The 20,068-nt window shown below is 42.7% G+C and overlaps 1 protein-coding gene and 1 non-coding gene across 2 annotated transcripts in view; both read left to right on the top strand.

Annotated features, from left to right (window-relative positions):
- LOC126426758 (uncharacterized) overlaps positions 1–20,068 on the top strand; it is a 441,752-nt gene that overhangs the window by 386,196 nt on the left and 35,488 nt on the right. Inside the window, exons 29-30 of the mRNA XM_050088747.1 lie at positions 1,843–1,902; positions 6,030–6,119. Of these exons, the coding sequence (XP_049944704.1) occupies positions 1,843–1,902; positions 6,030–6,119 (150 nt within the window). The remainder of the gene's footprint in view (positions 1–1,842; positions 1,903–6,029; positions 6,120–20,068) is intronic.
- On the top strand, positions 4,460–4,532 carry Trnaa-agc (transfer RNA alanine (anticodon AGC)). The gene has a single exon. It is a non-coding gene; the product is annotated as a tRNA-Ala (tRNA).

The raw sequence follows: 20,068 nt of genomic DNA, 5'->3' as shown, positions 1-20,068 counted from the left end.
TTCATCTATCTTTGCTCCCCACTTTACTCTTCAATTGTCTTTTCAGTTGGTGCAGTGTACTGTTTTTGATTTCCTACTCTCTGACACCTCTCACTTTATCTTTGTCTCCCCTCATACTCTGGACAGCTTTGTTTCTCTTGGCCAGGAATCTGAAGGACAGGCCCTTAATTTCCAACCTCTTCCAATCTATTCCTCTTCATCCTTGAAGAAGAAACTTCAAGTATCAAAACTATTAATTTTTATTACTTTTATTTTGAAGTCTTTCTATCAGTTAGTACTTGGAATGTTGCAAATATTCCTGAAGAATTTTTCTGTATCTACTATATTGCACATTTTGAATCTCTTTAATAAGTCATTTGTGTAGCCGTAGGATCAGGCTGTAATTCTTTTTACATCATCTTCTGATATAAATGGCAATACAGAGTAATATCCTTATGTGGCTGTCCTCTCTTTCTTTTTGTAATTTTAACAGTGCTCTCAAAGATGTGAGTTGAAATTTCCATATACAAAGCAACATCCTTTGTATAGAAGTGCATGTTCCACGCAGGCATATATAAAAAGCAAAAGAAAACACTACATGTGCACAAATCAAAATTTCTGTATGAATTTTACATACAAGTCTGTAGAATTTCAGAATAAAAAGCTAATTTTACAGTTTCATCTATATCTACATGGATGCTCTGCAAATCACATTTAAGTATTGGCGGAGGGTTCATTAAACCACCTTCACAATAAATATCTATTATTCCAATTTTGTATAGCGCGCAGAAAAAATGAACACCTATATCTTTCAGTGCGAGCTCTGATTTCCGTTATTTTATTATGGTGATGGTTTCTCCATATGTTGGTGGGCGTCATCAAAATATTTTCGCATTTGGAGGAGAAAATTGGTGATTGAAATTTCACAATAAGATTCTGCCATTCTGCTGCAGTGGAAAACACCTTTGTTTTAGTGATGTCCACCCCAAATCCTGTGTCATTTCAGTGACACTTTCTCCCCTATTTCGTGATAATACAAAACGTGCTGCTCTTTTCTGAACTTTCTTGATGTACTCTGTCAATCCTATCTGGTAAGGATCCCACACCGCAAAGCAGTACTCTAAAAGAGGGCGGACAAGCATAGTGTAGGCAGTCTCTTTAGTGGATCTGTTATATTTTCTAAGAGTCCTGCCAATAAAATGCCTTCTTTGGTTAGCAAAGAATTTACGGCTCTTTGATTCGACTGGTTTATCGTATAACCGAAGTTTAACAGATTTCTTTTAGCACTCATGTGGATGACCTCGCACTTCTCGTTATTCAGGGTCAGTTGCCAATTTTCACACCGTACAGATAGCTTTTCTAAATCGTTTTGCAATTTGTTTTGAGCCTCTGGGGCCTTTACTAGAAGATAAACAACAGCATCATCTGCAAACAATCTAAGATGACCACTCAAATGATCTCCTAAATAGTTTATATAGATGAGGAACAGCAAAGGGCCTATAACACTAACTTGAGGATTGCCAGAAATCACTTCCATTTTACTTGATGACTTTCTGTCAGTTACTACGAACTGTTCCTATTCTTCATGTAACAAGGGGCACTGTAATTCTGATACCTGTGAGCAGTCCAGTATGGGTAGAATTTTGATATGCTGGGCATGTGTGTGCCCCCCCCCCCCCCTTCCCACACACACACACACACACACACACACACACACACACACACACTCACACTCACTCTACATATTTTACCACCCTTTTTGTGATACAGATTCTGCATTTATGTTACCTGAAAAATCCCAGTGATTAAAATGTATTTCATCAAATGTGGTTTTGTTTTATTTTTATTATTGGCTTGTTGCAGGTTGAAGGACCTACCGATGATCTGATTCCTATTTGTGATCTGCAGACCATTAAGACAGAGGTAATGTAGCTGCTACATGACAAGTTAATTCTTTGCGTGTCTCAGTAATGTTGCTGGCTGTTATTTAGTTTCAAGCTACATATATGGATGGCTGTGGATGTGTAGGGCTGCAGTACCCCCTACATACATGTGTTATTTCCTCTTATAAATAGAAAATAATTTTGTAGAAATTACCTGATTGTCGATGTTACGACGACAAGTATTGTACGGTATCAATATTGAACAAAAATGCAGAAGGACAATCTCTCACATGTTGTGACGGGTGCATGAAATAAAAAAATACTAACATCGTCAGAGCCATTTTTAGCCTTCAAATCGCTGCTCTTTTTGTTGTGTAACGGCACACCCTCACACACATGACCACACAGACACCTAAATACACCAGTCTGCGACGAGTAACAGAGCCTGCCGTGAACACGTTGTCGATGCCAGTCGGTTGGTGATGCTCGAGTCCTGTGGTTACTGTGAATTTAAACATCAGTCTAATTACAAACATTATAAAGAAAATAATATTTATAGGCAAGCTAAGGAGTGGTAAACTGTCAGTTTGGGAAACATGGCAGAATCGTTGAATTTATTTTTCTGTAGCTATTGTTGCATATCTTTCTGATGAAGTTGCTGTTTGAAGATGTTGACATTTGTGTGTGGCACAAGTGCAATGGTTAATTTGACTTGTACCAACTGTGTTGTCCTCCTGTTGCTAGGTCATTAAATCTTGACTATACGAAGCAAGACTATTGAGAGAGTTAGGCAGAGTAACAGCTTTCCCCTCACAGGACGTGTGTAAAAAGTTGACACAAAAGACACACGCCATTGTTGCGATGTCAAGTAATTTATCTTGCATTCAATCTTGCGTTCAAAAATATCCTCCATAGGATTATGTGTGAGGAAAGCTGATGTATAAAATACACTAAAATGACTTTTGTTGAGTATTGTTTGCGTATTTTTCTCATATTGTTAATTACAGAAGTATCAGAAACATATCAACCACACACTGATGCACAGCAGTCTATTTACGTGTCAATTTCGAAGGAAATTAATGAGTGGTAACTGGACACTCAGTGTTCTCTTTACATTAAGGCAATTATTGGTTCGCTGAAATTGAGAATGTATACCAAACTTAAAATGTAGAGTATTACATGTAGCCACGGGTATTTTCCAAGTGTGCCACAGTGTGATCTCGCTAACAAAATGTTACCTGGGATATAACTCCACACATATTAATTGTGGTACAATTTACTTGCAGATATTGTTTGGAGTGAAGGGTAGGACAAATATTATGTCAACAGTTTGCGTGATCAGTTGGGAACTGTGTCATTGCTGATTTGGAAACAGAACTGTAGAAAAGTCGATGACAGTTGTGTAATATATGTAAAAATGAAAAACATTTGTCAAGTTACTTCTTTGTATAAAATTGTTTGTGAGATTACATCTTTCTGTCAGTAAGCCACCTTTCATCAGAATCAACATTCCTGGGTAGCATTTTTAGCTAAAATATTCAATGCTCAGGACATGATTCCTCCTGCCATTACAGCAGTATGGTTGCTGTGGAAGACTCTTACTGTTCTGAGCTCAGCTGCTCCTTCATAGAGTCACATTTGGGAGACATGACACTTTTCTCATATCCAGCTAAACAGTTCATATTTTTTATACCTTTTACACAAATTGCTGTAAGGTGTATCAACTGTGTTTCAGCGCCACGGCTTTTTGTTCCATGATTGAGGGTTTTTTGATGGGAACATGGTGGCCCTAAAAATTAGGTCATTCAGTAAGTTTGCAATGCACTTTATTAAAAGTTAATTACCTCGTTAACTATGTTGAATAGAGACAGTTTCCTGCATGAGCTACTGTTTGTTCAAAATAAATAATCACCTCATATGAGTGACTATAGAGAGATCTACTATTTAGTTGTACTTTGACATATCCCACAGTCTGTCCCGATAAGGAAGAGTCTGCAACCGTTTGCCGATGACGTTGTAGTGTATGGGAATGTGTTGTTTAGTGACCATACAGACGTACAGGGTGACCTGGACAGAATTGCTATTCCTTATGAAAAATGGGAGCTTGCTCTGAATGTCAGAAACTGTAAACTAATGCAGATGAGTAAGGGAAACAGTTGTGTGATGATCAAATACAGAATTAGTGGTGTGCTGCATGATGGTCACATTGCAAATCAATGGAATAATCACATGAGGACAGTAATAGGGAAGGCAAATGGTCAACTCTGATGTAATGGGAGAATTCTAGGCAAGTATAGTTCATGTATAAAGGAAACAGTGTATAGAAAACTGTTGTGACCCCTTCTCAAGTAGTACTGAGTGTTTCGGATCCCCACTAGGCTGCATTAAAGAAAGACATCCAGGCAATTTAGAGGTGTGTTGCTAGATTTGTTACCACTAGCTTTGTGAGGATTATGGAGACAATACGGGAACTCGAATGGGAATCCCTGGGGCTGATGTGATGTTCGTCTTACAATACATAAGGGAAGAATGAGTTGAAGTTTGAGTTGGGGAGGGCACTCAGCTTAGGTAGTTCGTGCAGCAGTGGTGACCATTGTGCTGTGGTAGTGTAATGGTTAGCATTTCTGCCTAGCAAGCAAGAAGCCCCGGGTTCGAGTCCCGGCCACAGCACAAATTTTAATTCATTTCATCTGCTTCGATCATTACTGTCGAGTAAGTGGAGAGAACGGGCGTTTGCGGCTGACTGCAGAATGATTCTGCTGCCGTCAGTGTACGTGTCACTGAAGGACGGTGAAGACCAGATAAGAGAAATTGGAGCTCGCGGGAGTACACACTTTTCCCTAGGTTCATTTCTGAGTGGAACGTTGAAGGGAATTATTAGTGTCGGTAACAGATATTTTCCGTCACAAGCATATGGGGGATTGCGGAGTATGTAAGTGTGAAAGGTAATGTAGATGTGGTCACGGCTTCCAGTTTATTTGGTGAATGTTTAGAAACAGTCAAACTCTGTGTGCTTGCTTATGTTACCTGTGACCATAACACTCTTCAAAGACACTTGTCACCTTGATCTGGTGCACTAACCGCAAACATTTTCCTACCGAAAATCGATACACAGAAATAGCTGAGTTAACGTCATTAAAGATTCTTAAAGATGGACAGAGAAAATCTTTTGGAAGCACCAGTGGATTCAGAAATGCTTAATGCATTTAAGGGAGAGCTACAAAAGTATTCAGTTTTCTCACAGAAAAAATGTTATTTCTCAACATATTTTAACAAACAAAGTTTTGAACATTTATGAACAGTTAAATTTTGTGTCCATGTTTGTTCTGAATAAAGAGCACAAGGTTTTGAAAGCAATAGGCTACCAAATATTGTATGTCTACAAATATCACTAAACGCATTAAAATTTATGTTACAACTTATTTGTCTCCACATCTTCCAGGTTAATCTAAAATAGTTTTCATTTCCAGATAACCAGTGGACAAACACACAGACATTTGTCGAGTAAAACATATGTGGAGGTTTACATTCCAGTCCCGTCCTTTTGCACTAAAAGGCATGTTAGGACATGTGACCTCTTGCATAAGTTCTAAAAATTTTTTTCTTTTTTTTTCCGAATTTTGCCAGAAGAAAGTGTTTCCTTTTTTACATATTTTCTGCTTGTGCCTTAAAATAGCACATTTGCGCAGTTTTTTAAGTTGTCCGGCAGCTATGGTTAAGGAAACTTTGTTCCTATACGGCACAGGATTGTTTCAATGTGTGGGATAGAAATTTGTCCTGCATTGTTTTTATCCTCATTTTGTAGCACATTTCTGATTGTCGATGAGACTTAATGCATGTGTTATGCATGTCAGTGATTGACCTCGTGAAATTTTATGTAGTGAAGTAACAAAATATATTCCAGTCAATGTCCACATTAGCTTTTTGGTCCATATAGTGTTGACTGAAGATAGTTCAAAAATATTTTGGACAAAGGAACTGGATGCTCAGTGTTGAAAATGCAGAATTTTCCCAATTAAAGAAGTTCAGTAATGCAGGAATTAGATTTTGTACTTTTTTCCCCACGAGAAGTATTTCCTGGGCCTTTCCCATAAAACAATGGCCCAGTACTGTACTGGAACACATGCTTATAACTTCAGTTAATACTGGCTATTTTCCTTTTTCCAGGTTGTTGAAGATCCATTAGCAGTCTCGGGGCTCATCGACTGTATTAATGAGGATCAAGACTTAGGTTTAGGAACGGATACAACTGACGAAGTAAGTTTTCACATATCCTTCAAATTCCCATAGTTCTATAGTTGTGGGAGGTGATGTTGACTGTGTGCATAGTCTGTGATCAGCCACACAGGCCTCCTGTGCAAGCATGCCAGGCAACTCGGACGGTCTCGGCAGGGGTTTGGGTTCGCTTCAGTGAGAAACCTACAAATATGGAGTTGTGGAATACTGTAATGCTGAACTGCTTAGAGAATCGCCAGTGAAACAGAACTTTATATCAGCCTCAGTTCTAGCAATATTATTGTTTACTGCAGTCATTTAGTGATGATTGCATTTAAGAACTCAAAGAACACAGTAAAGGAAAGGAATATCAAATGTGAAGAACATTAAGAAGAGAACAAGTGGCAAGTTCGAGAAGACAGTTGGGTTGATATTGTTTGCCATTTGTTTTGACATTGCCCAAACACGAAACAGTTTTTAGAGCAAAGCCATACATTCTTGACCTGATGAATTGTTTGAATATCAGAAAAACCTGCAAGAGACGTGCAATCTGGTCAGAATGCAACAACCACCTCATGTAAATTGAACCATATGTTCAGCGTCACCAACTGTTACGAACAGTGTTGACAGTCACACATTTGGCATTTGAGGCTGTACAACTTCAACACAGCAAAGGAAAGCCCAGGAGATCAGTATTACTAGGTGAATATCACATTCTGACATGAAGTAGCTCTACGTCACTCAAAAACGACGTCTGTTGGCCTCACTGTTCTCATTGATCGTGCAGTGTTACGTGGCTTTATGCTTAGTTACAGACTTACTATTTTGTCAGTTGATTTGTTTTCACCACGTAACGCCCGCTGTTTACGTCCTCCTTCGTTGCCGAGCGATGTATCACTTTTCGTTCTGACGCCGCAACTCTTCCTTTCCTATATCTTTACTACTTTTTATCTGTATAAATGATGAACTATTGGTTTTGCCGTTTAACAACTTTTTAATAACTGTGGAAGTATTACAGGCATCGGGTCCCACCTAATGTGTCACCCGCCTACACGTTTTTCATGAACCTTTAAGAGACTCGATCGATCTGTCTACAAAGAGAAAGCAGAATATCTTTTCCTTTGAAGTCGTCCGACAACGACCTAGGAAGCTTGATGCCCTCGCGGCCCGGGCTCTTCCGTGGCTCGCAGTAGTTTGCGGCATTCGTTTTATTCCTCGCCCACTTGCCGCTACGTCGAACTTTCGTGGTGATCGTCGGGCAACGTCTTCCACGTTATCTGCAACATAAATAAACTTTCTTCCCACAGTATTTCTGAAAACCCTAAAACAGACTTAAAGAACATGATAATAATAACTGTTCTTACTATTATTCGTGTAAGTCTTGGTCGATTTAATGAGGGGTGGGACAGGCCTAAGCCTTGTGACACCACAATGGCTAGGTCAGTATCACAGAAAATGGCTTCCCCTCTACAGGTCTCAGAAGTGGAGCCATCGTGAATACTTGTACCTGCAAATGCACGTGCCATTATGGACTTACACTGGTGAGACAAAACATTACGGCCACTGCACAATACAAGACGGTGAAGTGCTTTTCGTGTTTGGCTCTTTGTGGTTGAAGCCGAGTCAGAACACATCACGAGCTCTGTCACCTGACGTAATATCTGATGTATTTACCTTTTTCTTTTAATCCGTAGCCGTAGTTGATTCTTACGAAGTACAGGTCCTGCTACTCGGTGTCTCTGAAATACTGTTTGCAGCTGAGGAAAGGCTCGACTTCTTCACGTTCTGCAGACATCTGCTCAGATCACAAAAAAGCACATCCACTACTTTGCTTCTACAAACATGTATTTCCTTGAGTGAGTGTACAGATCAGAAGAGTGACTCCTGAATTAGAGTAGAACACAACTTTACATACGACGTGCCGTGAAGGCTCGGCATGACATTCAAGAGTAGAGTATATTTTATTTGTCACAAAATTGTCTTGTATTTTGATTTCATTCTTTGAGAGTGTGGTTGCTGCTTGATAGTCAAGCCGCTGCTAAGCCACACTGCCAAAATTTAAAAGTTCCCACACACAGCAGGTGAAGCTGTTTATTGGTTGTCACACCTTGCTGTTTTCTCGTATTTCAGAGCTCCCGTTTAATGTCTGCACGTACAAAAACAAACACGTACGCACAGAGTATGTTCTGCAACTTACTCCCTGCTTATAATAGAGGGAAACATTCCACGTGGGAAAAATATATCTAAAAACAAAGATGATGTGACTTACCAAACGAAAGCGCTGGCAGGTCGATAGACACACAAACAAACACAAACATACACACAAAATTCAAGCTTTCGCAACCAACGGTTGCTTCATCAGGAAAGAGGGAAGGAGAGGGAAAGACGAAAGTATGTGGGTTTTAAGGGAGAGGGTAAGGAGTCATTCCAATCCCGGGAGCGGAAAGACTTACCTTAGGGGGAAGAAAGGACAGGAATACACTCGCGTGTGCACACACACATATCCATCCGCATGTATACAGACCCAAGCAGACATATGTAAAGGCAAAGAGTTTGGGCAGAGATGTCAGTCAAGGCGGAAGTACAGAGGCAAAGATGTTGTCGAATGACAGGTGAGGTACGAGCGGCAGCAACTTGAAATTAGCAGAGGTTGAGGCCTGGTGGGTAACGGGAAGAGAGAATATATTGAAGGGCAAGTTCCCATCTCCGGAGTTCTGACAGGTTGGTATCAGTGGGAAGTATGCAGATAACCCGGACGGTGTAACACTGTGCCAAGATGTGCTGGCCGTGCACCGAGGCATGTTTAGCCACAGGGTGATCCTCATTACCAACAAACACTGTCTGCCTGTGTCCATAATAGAGGGAAACATTCCACGTGGGAAAAATATATCTAAAAACAAAGATGATGTGACTTACCAAACGAAAGCGCTGGCAGGTCGATAGACACACAAACAAACACAAACATACACACAAAATTCAAGCTTTCGCAACCAACGGTTGATTCATCAGTTTTGTTGCTGGTCAGTTTGTTGCTGGTCATTCCCACATAGAATGCGTCACAGTGTAGGCAGGTCAGTTGGTAAATCACGTGGGTGCTTTCACACGTGGCTCTGCCTTTGATCGTGTACACCTTCCGGGTTACAGGACTGGAGTAGGTGGTGGTGGGAGGGTGCGTGGGACAGGTTTTACACCGGGGGCGGTTACAAGGGTAGGAGCCAGAGGGTAGGGAAGGTGGTTTGGAGATTTCATAGGGACAAACTAACAGGTTACGAAGGTTAGGTGGACGGCGGAAAGACACTCTTGGTGGAGTGGGGAGGATTTCATGAAGGATGGATCTCATTTCAGGGCAGGATTTGAGGAAGTCGTATCCCTGCTGGAGAGCCACATTCAGAGTCTGGTCCAGTCCCGGAAAGTGTCCTGTCACAAGTGGGGCACTTTTGGGGTTCTTCTGTGGGAGGTTCTGGGTTTGAGGGGGTTAGGAAGTGGCTCTGGTTATTTGCTTCTGTACCAGGTCGGGAGGGTAGTTGCGGGATGCGAAAGCTGTTTTCAGGTTGTCGGTGTAATGCTTCAGGGATTCCGGACTGGAGCAGATTCGTTTGCCACGAAGACCCTACTTAAAATTATTATGTTGCGATTGTCTTTCCGTGAACTACATGAGGAGGGTGAAACGTAACACTTCAACTGAATGCTGTCTAGAGGTGCTGCAGGCATACGGAAATGACTGATAAAGGGCACCTAGAAATGTACATCTCAGCAATAGCAGAGGCAGTCGATTATTGACGGTACTAATGTTAAGAGCACCGACGGGAAGTGGTCGAAGGGCAGTGCAACCGTCAGAAGGTGAGAAGGTGTCAGACGTCTGCACTCAATGTAGAATGTAGAAGTGAGAGGCATTCCTGCTTCCAAATTCAGGATAGGTACAATCTGAGGCAGATGTAGTGACAAACAACAATGGTGGTGCAGGCACGAGTGTTTCGGAGCACAGCATTTAGTCCACATTAATGAACAGGGGGTAAGTGGTCTTCACGTGTTCCCAAGTTGAGCCAGTGGGGCAAATTACGATCGCAGTGGGCCACGTCGTCATTTTGATCGGACTGCAGGTGAACGGACGCGCGGTTGTACGAATGACGTTTCTCGCGATCCGGGTTGACGGTCGTGTCCAGATACACTGTTATCCGTGTGACGGCTGCTCGGAACGTGCACTGTGCCACAGATTCTGGATGGTGAAAGCGGTTTGTGCCGTGCCGTACGTACACCTGTCCTTCCAAAAGATCTGCGGCAGTGACTGAAAGCACCGTAACAGCTGTGTAATACATGAATGTTATTACGGATCGTCTGCATCCCCTGATGCTTCACATCCTCCCCGAGGGTGATGCCATCTTCCAGCAAGATTACTGTTTGTCATAAGGCCAGAATCGCACTGCAGTAATTTTTTAGGAACACGACAGCGAGCTCGCATTTATGTCTCCGACACCAAATTCGCTGAACCAGAAAAGATAAAACCCAGTCGAAGCAGTAATAGGCACCAGCTTTACAATCGCAAACCACCATCCTGTAATTTACGGGAATCACATTACCTGTTGTGTATACACCTGGTGCCGAGGTGCTCTGCAAACCTGATGTGACTTGTCAAATACGTGCCACAACTTGTCAAATACGTGCCATGCAGAACCACGGTTGTACGGGCTTCCAAAGTCGGACCGACGTGCCGTAAAAGGAGGTGGTGATAATATTTTGGACCACCAGTGTACAGTTATGTTGCTAGCGGCCTTCAGATCACCGACAAGGGTTGCCTCGAGTGTATTTCTCAGGAGAACGGAGAACAGTCTGACAGGTGTTTAGCAACATACGAAATCGTCAGAGCTGCCGATAAGATTATACTGCAAAAGGAAAGACTGCAAATCTTTCTTATCGTGCTGCACGGGTCCCGAGAGGCAAATCGGACGATCACACGGGCATACACGATACGGTTATAAAAGTCTGTCCACGGAAACCGAGTAATCTCGAATCGACTTCCCGACCGTCGCCGTATCGACTCTTCGATGCTAGAGAAGTAGGCGAGAAGTTAAATGAAAGCTCTCCACTAAGAATGTACCGTTTTAAGGAGAACAAAAATAGGTTCAAAATGTGCTTGACTTTGTGCTTGTGTTTACAAAAACACATTAAAAGTATATGATACCTCAGCATTAAGGGACTATAGCTTCCACAAGAACCACACAAATGAACAGAGGCCTATGAGAGTGGTATCCATCTTTCTAGATGATGCTCGCACTCTTTACTTTCCTCACCTCGCCGATAATGTACCAGCAGTGACAGTAATATCTCAGTGCATCAGAAAACAACTGTCTGTTCCTTCTATGTGCCCCTTTATACAGTATTTCAATGTCGTGGAGCAGCACTGCTAGGGGTTAGCCACCTTTCGTTTGACTCTCCTGTCCGTACTGACTGACACACTGCTCAGTGCCAAGATACTGACTGTTTACGCTCCAGTGTCCAATTCCTCGTTCGGGTAAACCCACGAGATGTAGCAGTATCCAAATGGGAGCTGACAGATGGGTACTCAGTGGCGCAAAGTGGACAGTGTACAGCTGACTGGCTGTGACTGAATGTAGACGCAAAGGCCAGATTTGGTCAGGGCTCCGTCCCACTGTTGACACACCCACGTCAATATCTTCCCAACAACCTGAGGGATGCAACCGTAGGTCTCTAGAAGAGCGTAGCGTTCCAAAGGATTGTAAAAGGGCACAGGTCATCCCCGATTTCAAGAAGGGACGTCGATCAGATGTGCAGAACTATAGACCTAAATCTCTAACATCGATCAGTTGTAGGATTTTGGAACACATATTATGTTCGAGTATAGTGACTTTTCTGGAGACTAGAAATCTACTCTGTAGGAATCAGCACGGGTTTCGAAAAAGACGGTCGTGTGAAACCCAGCTCGCGCTGTTCGTCCACGAGACTCAGAGGGCCATAGATGCAGGTTCTCAGGTAGATGCCGTGTTTCTCGACTTCCGCAAGGCGTTCGATACAGTTCCCCACAGTCGTTTAATGAACAAAGTAAGAGCAATTGTGTTATCGGATTGAAGAGTTCGTAGATAACAGAACGCAGCATGTCATTCTCAATGGAGAGAAGTCTTCCGAAGTAAGAGTGATTTCAGGTGTGCCGCAGGGGAGTGTCATAGGACTGTTGCTATTCATAATATACATAAATGACCTTGTGGATGACATCGGAAGCTCACTGAGGCTTTTTGCAGATGATGCTGTGTTATATCGAGAGCTTGTAACAATGGAAAATTGTACTGAAATGCAGGAGGATCTGCAGCAAATTGACGCATGGTGCAGGGAATGGCAATTGAATCTCAATGTAGACAAGTGTAATGTGCTGCGAATACACAGAAAGATAGATCGTTTATCATTTAGCTACAATATAGCAGGTCGGCAACTGGAAGCAGTTAATTCCATAAATTATGTGGGAGTAGGCATTAGGAGTGATTTAAAATGGAATGACCATATAGAATTAATCGTCGATAAAGCAGATGCCAGATTGAGATTCATTGGAAGAATCCTAAGGAAATGCAATCCGAAAACAAAGGAAGTAGGTTACAGTACGCTTGTTCACCCACTGCTCGAATACTGCTCACCAATGTGGGTTCCGTACCAGATAGGGTCGATAGAAGAGAGAGAGAAGATCCAACGGACAGCAGCGCACTTCGTTACAGGATCATTTAGTAATCGCGAAAGCGTTGCAGAGATGATCGATAAACTCCAGTGGAAGACTCTGCAGGAGAGACGCTCAGTAGCTCGGTACGGGCTTTTGTTGAAGTTTAGAGAACATACCTTCACCGAAGAGTCGAGCAGTATATTGCTCCCTCGTACGTATATCTCGCGAAGAGAACTTGAGGATAAAATCAGAGAGATTAGAGCTCACACAGAAGCATACCGACAATCCTTCTTTCCACGAACAATACGAGAGTGGAATAGAAGGGAGAACCGATAGAGGTACTCAAGGTACCCTCCGCCACACACCGTCAGGTGGCTTGCGGAGTATGGATGTAGATGTAGATTATGTTGTGCGCTACTGTGTAGTCAGAGCCAGGTGTGTGGCTCTGTGGAAGTTGCAGGTGCAGCCCAGATGCTAATGTCCGACAGCATTCAGATAGCTTAACACTATGGGTCCTGAGCCATTGCGCGTGGGTGTCTACCATAAAGCCTGGCTGATTTTAACGTATTTTAAACTACAACTACTCATGAAAGGTTTCAGTTATAGCAATAAAATTACTCTTATTGAAAGACCTAGACTTTCTTGTTTAAAACCATATATAATACCTTTCTCTTCAATTAATACATACTTTTGACAAGCGTTATTATTATAACATTGTTTTTGAAAAAAGGAAAAATTGGTCAAAGATATATTCACTGTATTTTCTAGAAGGAATTTTTTTTATTTTACACAAACATTATAATTATGATGGATACAGTATGTCTTATCTACAGTAACTTCTTGTAACTATTTTAGGATGCAATTTTGCTCTTTGTGTGGTAAATTTTGAAGCGCGGCATTTTGCACAATACTACTTTACATTCACTACACTGGTAGCTTGTGTCTTTTCGCCACACTTTTCCAGTCAGCTTTTTTTCCTCTCAGAGAACACACTACACACTGTTTTTGTTTCTGTTTCTTACCTACTTCTGTCTCAATCTTTCCCAGGAAATGATTTCCAGTTGATAGTCTTGAGAGTCCAGCTGGACCAGGTCGGGGTTCAAGATCTTTGCTTTGTGCAAGATCTGCACAGATAACTGTCACGAAGTGAGATGTTGTGAGGTGTTTGCAGTAACCTTATTGTATAATATGCAGGAATTTACAATCACCATTAGTATAACATGGAATGCCAACTTTCTCCACCACTTCACAGTTCGATGTTCAAATGCGCCGTATGAGAATCGCTGATCTGAAAAGTCCACACCAAACTTGTTTTTATTGTAGTCCACTACACAGGCTGGCTTTGACTTCTCTCTTCCTCTCTGATCAGTGAAAGTGACCATCTCAGCAGAGTGCCTTGTACTTATCATATGCACATTTCTTTTGTCCTTCCAACACAGTGCTAACATATTTCCTTTACGCCTGAAAATAAGTTCACCTCGCTGAAGATTCGGATCTTTTATAGCGCGAGGCAATCCCTGCCAAGGTTTTCTTGTTGTTCCCACGAGAGCAGTTTCTGCAGCTTCCAGTTCTGAAGCAAGTATTGGACTTGTGTAGAATCTGTCCGTAAACAAAGTGTAGCCTTTTCCTGACAGATTTGCAAGCAATGTCTTTACCAGAGTCACTGTGTCAGACCTTTCACCCGCGTAAACAGAAATTCCAGATGTAACCCGTGTCAGATTCGGATAACATGTACAGTTTGATACCGTATTTATTTGGTTTTTGTGGTATGTACTGTTTGAAATATACACGACCTCGAAATTTACACGTGCCTTCATCTATTGTAATTTTTTGAGACGGTGTATACGCACACTGGAAATTAGCACACACATTATCTAGGAGGGGTCTCACCTTGTGCAGTGGGTCATAGCCAGTTTCTCCTTTCCTCTTCGCTAAGGAATTATCATTAATGTGGAAGTTTCTCAAAATAGAAAGAAATCTGTCACGGCTCAAGATGTTTGGACAGAAATTACACGACACGACAGGGTTCTTGCACCAGTGCTCTCGTATACGTGGCCTCACACTTACACACGTACGGACTACAATTGCCAGAAACTTCCTTATTTCCATAAGTGTAACTCCTTTCCACTTTGATAATGAGCAGGTGGGTGAAAGGGAATTTGTGCTTCATAATTTCCTGATGCATTGTTGAGCATACAGATTAGTTTGTTCCTTTATATGTTTCATCATACTGTCTGTCAGGAAATTTGAGAAAAATTCTAGAGGTGCACTGTTCTGGTCTAAACTGACAACACTGCATATTCTGGATTGTCCTGAGAATAGATCGATATCTGATGCACGATCAGTAGTCATCCCAACCGTCCTCAGAATCGGTGCAATTTCTTCGTCTGTCAAGCCACGCTTAGCCGTGTCGACGCTACTGAGACCGCGCGGGAAAAAATCGCCGCTCACAAAGCACGACAGATGAAAATGGAAGCACACCCTTCCACAGCATACCCGCCCCATCTAGTGACCGATACTCGAACTACAGTCCGTGCAGCGTCTCCCAGACAAGTGGGAGCCGTAAGAACACACAAAGGAAGGAAGGGAAAGAACGAGAACCCGCGACCATAAAATTACGGGTGCCGGACTTTCAGGCAGGCCGCGCACGCCCGTATTTTTACGGGCATCGGCGCCTAAGTGTTAATGATGCCAGTGTCAACGTAAGATGCAGATGGTGTTCCTTTATCAGTGTATAGGAAAACATCAACTTTCAACATTTAAATCATCAACATGCATGCTGTTTTCGTATAAGCTAAACAATCTTTTGTTGTAACAAAGCAGTTGTCTGTTACGTCATGCATTGGCATATCTTCACAGTATTAATTGTACTGAGATGAAATGGAAGTAGGTACTATGGAGAAAATCTATTAAGGTACAGTAATATGAAATAATATCAGTGAAGAAATGCTCAGAAATCCTAAAATCTCATGTAATAAAAGTGTTGTGACCGACGAAAATTTGTCAGATTGGGACTCCGAGCCGATGTCCTGCTTTTCGTGAGCAGTTGCCACAAAAATTAAGTTATCTGAGCATGCCACCAGCCCTGACTCAAGTTTTATTTTTCTCTTGTTTCTGAGCTTTACATTACTGATATTTGATGCAATAGCATCTTTGTTGATAACATAACCGTTAATTTTATTCTGTGGCAGTAAACTTAACTCAGTCTATATATATTTCTGTTGCAGCAGGGCAAGTCACGACTTCCATCATACGTGATACTCGAGTGTTCCTGTTCTGAAATCACATGTGGTTTATGAAAAAACACTTTTCATGAAAGTAATAGATTAAAAACTGATGACAATTAAAGTTTTAGTCAGGCTCGGTTATGTGCTCAGATAGACCGACGGTTTAGCCAACTGCTCGTGAAAGGCAGGAAATTAAATTTTGAGTTCCTGTTTGACAAGGAGAGGTGCCCACGGGCGGGATCGAGTTTTTGAAACTGTCTATAAGGTGATGTAGGTCACGGTTCCAGGTATTTCACCCTGCAGCCATTCACTCCCGTGGGTCCTCATTTACAAGTAATCAATGAAGAAAAAAACAGTTATAGTTTTACCTGATGTTCTAGAACTTTATAATAGGCAGTTCCACTGCGGGAGGCATTGTAGCATAGTAGTTAGCATACGAGTATAACACACAGAAAGTTGTGAGCTCAGATCTCGTCAGGTGCTTCAAAAATTTTTATTTTTGTTCAGTTTATTGCTTAGTACATAACTTCTTTTAAATTTTTAGTCTTTTGTCACATTGCTTTATCATCATATTAACTTTTTCCTTTGCTCTTAATTTTTTTTCCTAGCTCTCTGTTATCTTTTGGAACCACTGTTTCATTTGGAACCAACAGTGATTTTAATTTTTCTGTCACATTTGAAAATGTGGGTCTGTTGGTTAGAAAACAACATACAAAATAACAACAATATTTGAACCCCAGCCTTCTACACATTGTGCTCGTATCTTAACCACTGCACTACACCACCTCCAAAAGTAGGACTGTCTGTTTCAGTGATCAAGCACATCACGCAAAATTACAAAAAAAAATTTCATCAATTAATAAAAAACGAGGGCCGGCTGGGATGAATGGCTGTAGGATGTGATACCTCTGACTCTTAACCTACTTCACAGTATAGACGGTTTCAAAAACTCGATCCCACCACTGCAGACCTCTCTTCGTAGACAAACTTTCATTAGTCACTATATATTCATGCCTTCAGTAAGTTATTAAGATAACAAAAAAGAAATTCTATAAATTTGCTGGTTTATTTGCCATTTAGAAGAAACAGTCCTAGCTTTCCAAAACCCCAACTCTGGTTCGGGTTCATTGATGATATCATCACGATCTGAACGCAGCACCGAGACACTTTCTCTCCTACTTGCTCATTTGTTGACCTCTGCACAGAGTGATCTCTTACTGGATGTTGACCTCCATCTCTGTGACCAAATTGAACCCACTAACCACCAAAAGTACCTGCACCTTGACAGTCATCACCCCTTTCACACCCAATCAGCTCGGCCAACTACAGACGGAAGTCCCTCGGCCAGTATGCCGAACATCTCGCGTAGACCTTCACAGACGGGCACCGACCCAAAACACAGTTGGCTAACTGATTTCCCACACTACATCCTCACACATCACTAATCCTCACGCCACCACCGGGAACTGGCTGCGAAGGAGAACTTCCTCGTCATCTGGTACTGTCTCGGACCGGAGGGACCGAACCACGTCCTTTGCCACGGTTTCAACTGTCTGTCATTGTGCCCGGAAATGGGATACGTCCTACTCACAGTCCTACCACCTGATCTTCTCGACATCCCGGTCCACACTTACGCAACTCCCACTCCCGACCACTCACCACACGGGTCACGTGCCCGTGGGAGGTTCGGGTGTGAGACCTGTCCGATTCTCCTACTCGGCACGTCCTACTCGAGTCCCGTCACGGGGTTATCCTGTCCTGTCAGAGTCGGGGCCTCCTGTGAAACCGACTGTATTGTATACCATTTCTGCACAGCATTTTATGTGGGTGTGACCACCGACCAGATGTCGAGCAGAATGAATGTGACCGTAAAATAGTGGCCGAGAGCAGGTGTGACCACCCAGTGGCAAAACACACTGCTTCACAGCCTGTGCCGTGTGGATGCTTCCAGCCAGGTACCAGCTTCACCGATCTACACGGACGGGAGTTATCCTTTGGCACATTGTCCGTTCCCGTCAGCCTCCCAGTCTCGATCTTTGCTAACCAATTGCACCTACATTGTATTGCCGAGTCTCCCATTACTCTGTTCTAGCTCCCCCTCTCAATCCACTCCCTCGTGTCGTCATTGTGCTCTGCACAAACTAAGTGGGTCCACTGCCCCTGTGTCACATTCGTATCCCACCAACTGGCTGCCTCCCTATGACCTGTCACCGCCTTTCCTGAACCTACCCTTCTGCTCCTCACATCTTTTTTCCCCTCACCCTTTCCATCTGACACTACTCCCCATCCCAGTCTACCAGCTGAACTGCAGGACTGGCATTATGTATGCTGTGTGCAGTGTAGAGAGAGAGAGAGAGAGAGAGAGAGAGAGAGAGAGAGAGAGAGAGAGTGTGTGTGTGTGTGTGTGTGTGTGTGTGTGTGTGTGTGTGTGTGTGTGTGTGTGTCCTCCAGTTGAAAAAAAGCATTCATCCAAAAACTAGTGATGCTTTCAATACACTGAAGTGAAGTGACAGAAGTCCTGGAATAGTGATATGCAGATATACAGATTGTGGTAGTACCGTGTACGGAAGGCATAAAAGGGTAGTGCATTGGCGGACTGTCATTTGTACTCAGGTGGTGCATGTGGGGAGGTTTCCAATGCAGTTATGCACACACAACAGGAATTAACTGACTTTGAACGTGGAATGGTAATTGGAGCTAGACACGTGGGACATTCTGTTTTGAAAATTGTTAAGGGAATTCAATATTCTGACATCCGCAGTGTCAAGAGCGTGCTGAGAATACCAAATTTCAGTCATTAACTCTCACCACGGACAGTGCAGTGGCCGACAGCCTTCACTCGATGACAGAGAGCAGCGGCATTTGTGCAGAGTTGTCGGTGCTAACAGACGAGCAACCGTGCGTAAAATAGCTGCAGAAATCAACGTGGGGCGAATAACGAATGTATCCGTTAGGACATTGCTGCCGAATTTGACATCATCACCCACAGAGCCTCTCCTGACCTTGTGACAGTATCGGTTGGACCCTGGACAACTGGAAATCCGTAGTCAGGTTAGACGAGTCCCAATTTCAGTCGGTAAGAGCTGACGGTAGGGTTACAGTGTGGAGCAGACCCCACGAGGCTGTCGACCCGAGTTATCGACGAGGCACTGTGCAGACGTAGAGCCGGCGTGACTCAGTATTTCTGCAGGGGACATCCGATGACTCGTTAAATCCGTGCCACATTGAGTCGCTGCACTGAGCTGGGCGAAAGGAAGTCTGACACCGTATTAGGGGGTACCCCACAACTTCAGTCACCTCAGTGTATCTCTAGAACTTTCTGTACCTGACTTGTAACAGAAATGGTTGAAATCAATCTGCCACTTTTGTGCGCGTTTGTTTGGTTTAAGCCATATTTCTTGACCGAGCAAGGTGGCGCAGGGCTAGCACACTGGACTCGCATTCGGGAGGACGACGGTTCAATCCCGCGTCCGGCCATCCCGATTTAGGTTTTCCGTGATTTCCCTAAATCGATCCAGGCAAACGCCGGGATGGTTCCTTTGGAAGGGCACGGCCGACTTCCTTCCCCGTCCTTCCCTAATCCGATGAAACCGATGACCTCGCTGTCTGATCTCCTCCCCCAAAAAATCCAATCCAATCCATATTTCTTGCTCCACTGTCGTTGATTTCCTTCAGTAATTTCTGTTAGTTAGTTTTAATGATGTATGTTAACTGTAATTTAATGATTGCATGTTGCAGGGACAATTGTGTGTGACAAAGACTTGCCCTTGTGGCTTTGTGAAGTAAAATATATCTGCTTAAAATATTTTCACTGTCTTTTTGTAGTCTTCGCGGTAAGAGTTTTCTACAGCCTTGCACATAGTGTCCCACGTCAATAGTATCGGGTGTTGTATCGTGAGGGATCGTGTCTAACATTTATTGTTCTGTATTCAAGTTGTACCGTGTATAATCCTACCAGTACATAGGGTGGTATGAAATGCTGGAAAAAATGTTTCATTATGAATTAAAAATGCCAAATGAAGTTACAACAAATTGAAATGTGTATCTTTCTAACAAGGAGTTTTCACCAGTGGACAAATATTTGTTGTTGTTGTTTCTATTAT

This window comes from Schistocerca serialis, chromosome 11, assembly GCF_023864345.2.
Source record: "Schistocerca serialis cubense isolate TAMUIC-IGC-003099 chromosome 11, iqSchSeri2.2, whole genome shotgun sequence".
NCBI lineage: Eukaryota > Metazoa > Arthropoda > Insecta > Orthoptera > Acrididae > Schistocerca > Schistocerca serialis.
Note: the sequence above shows the minus strand (reverse complement) of the source record. Positions and strands in the feature narration are given on the sequence as shown.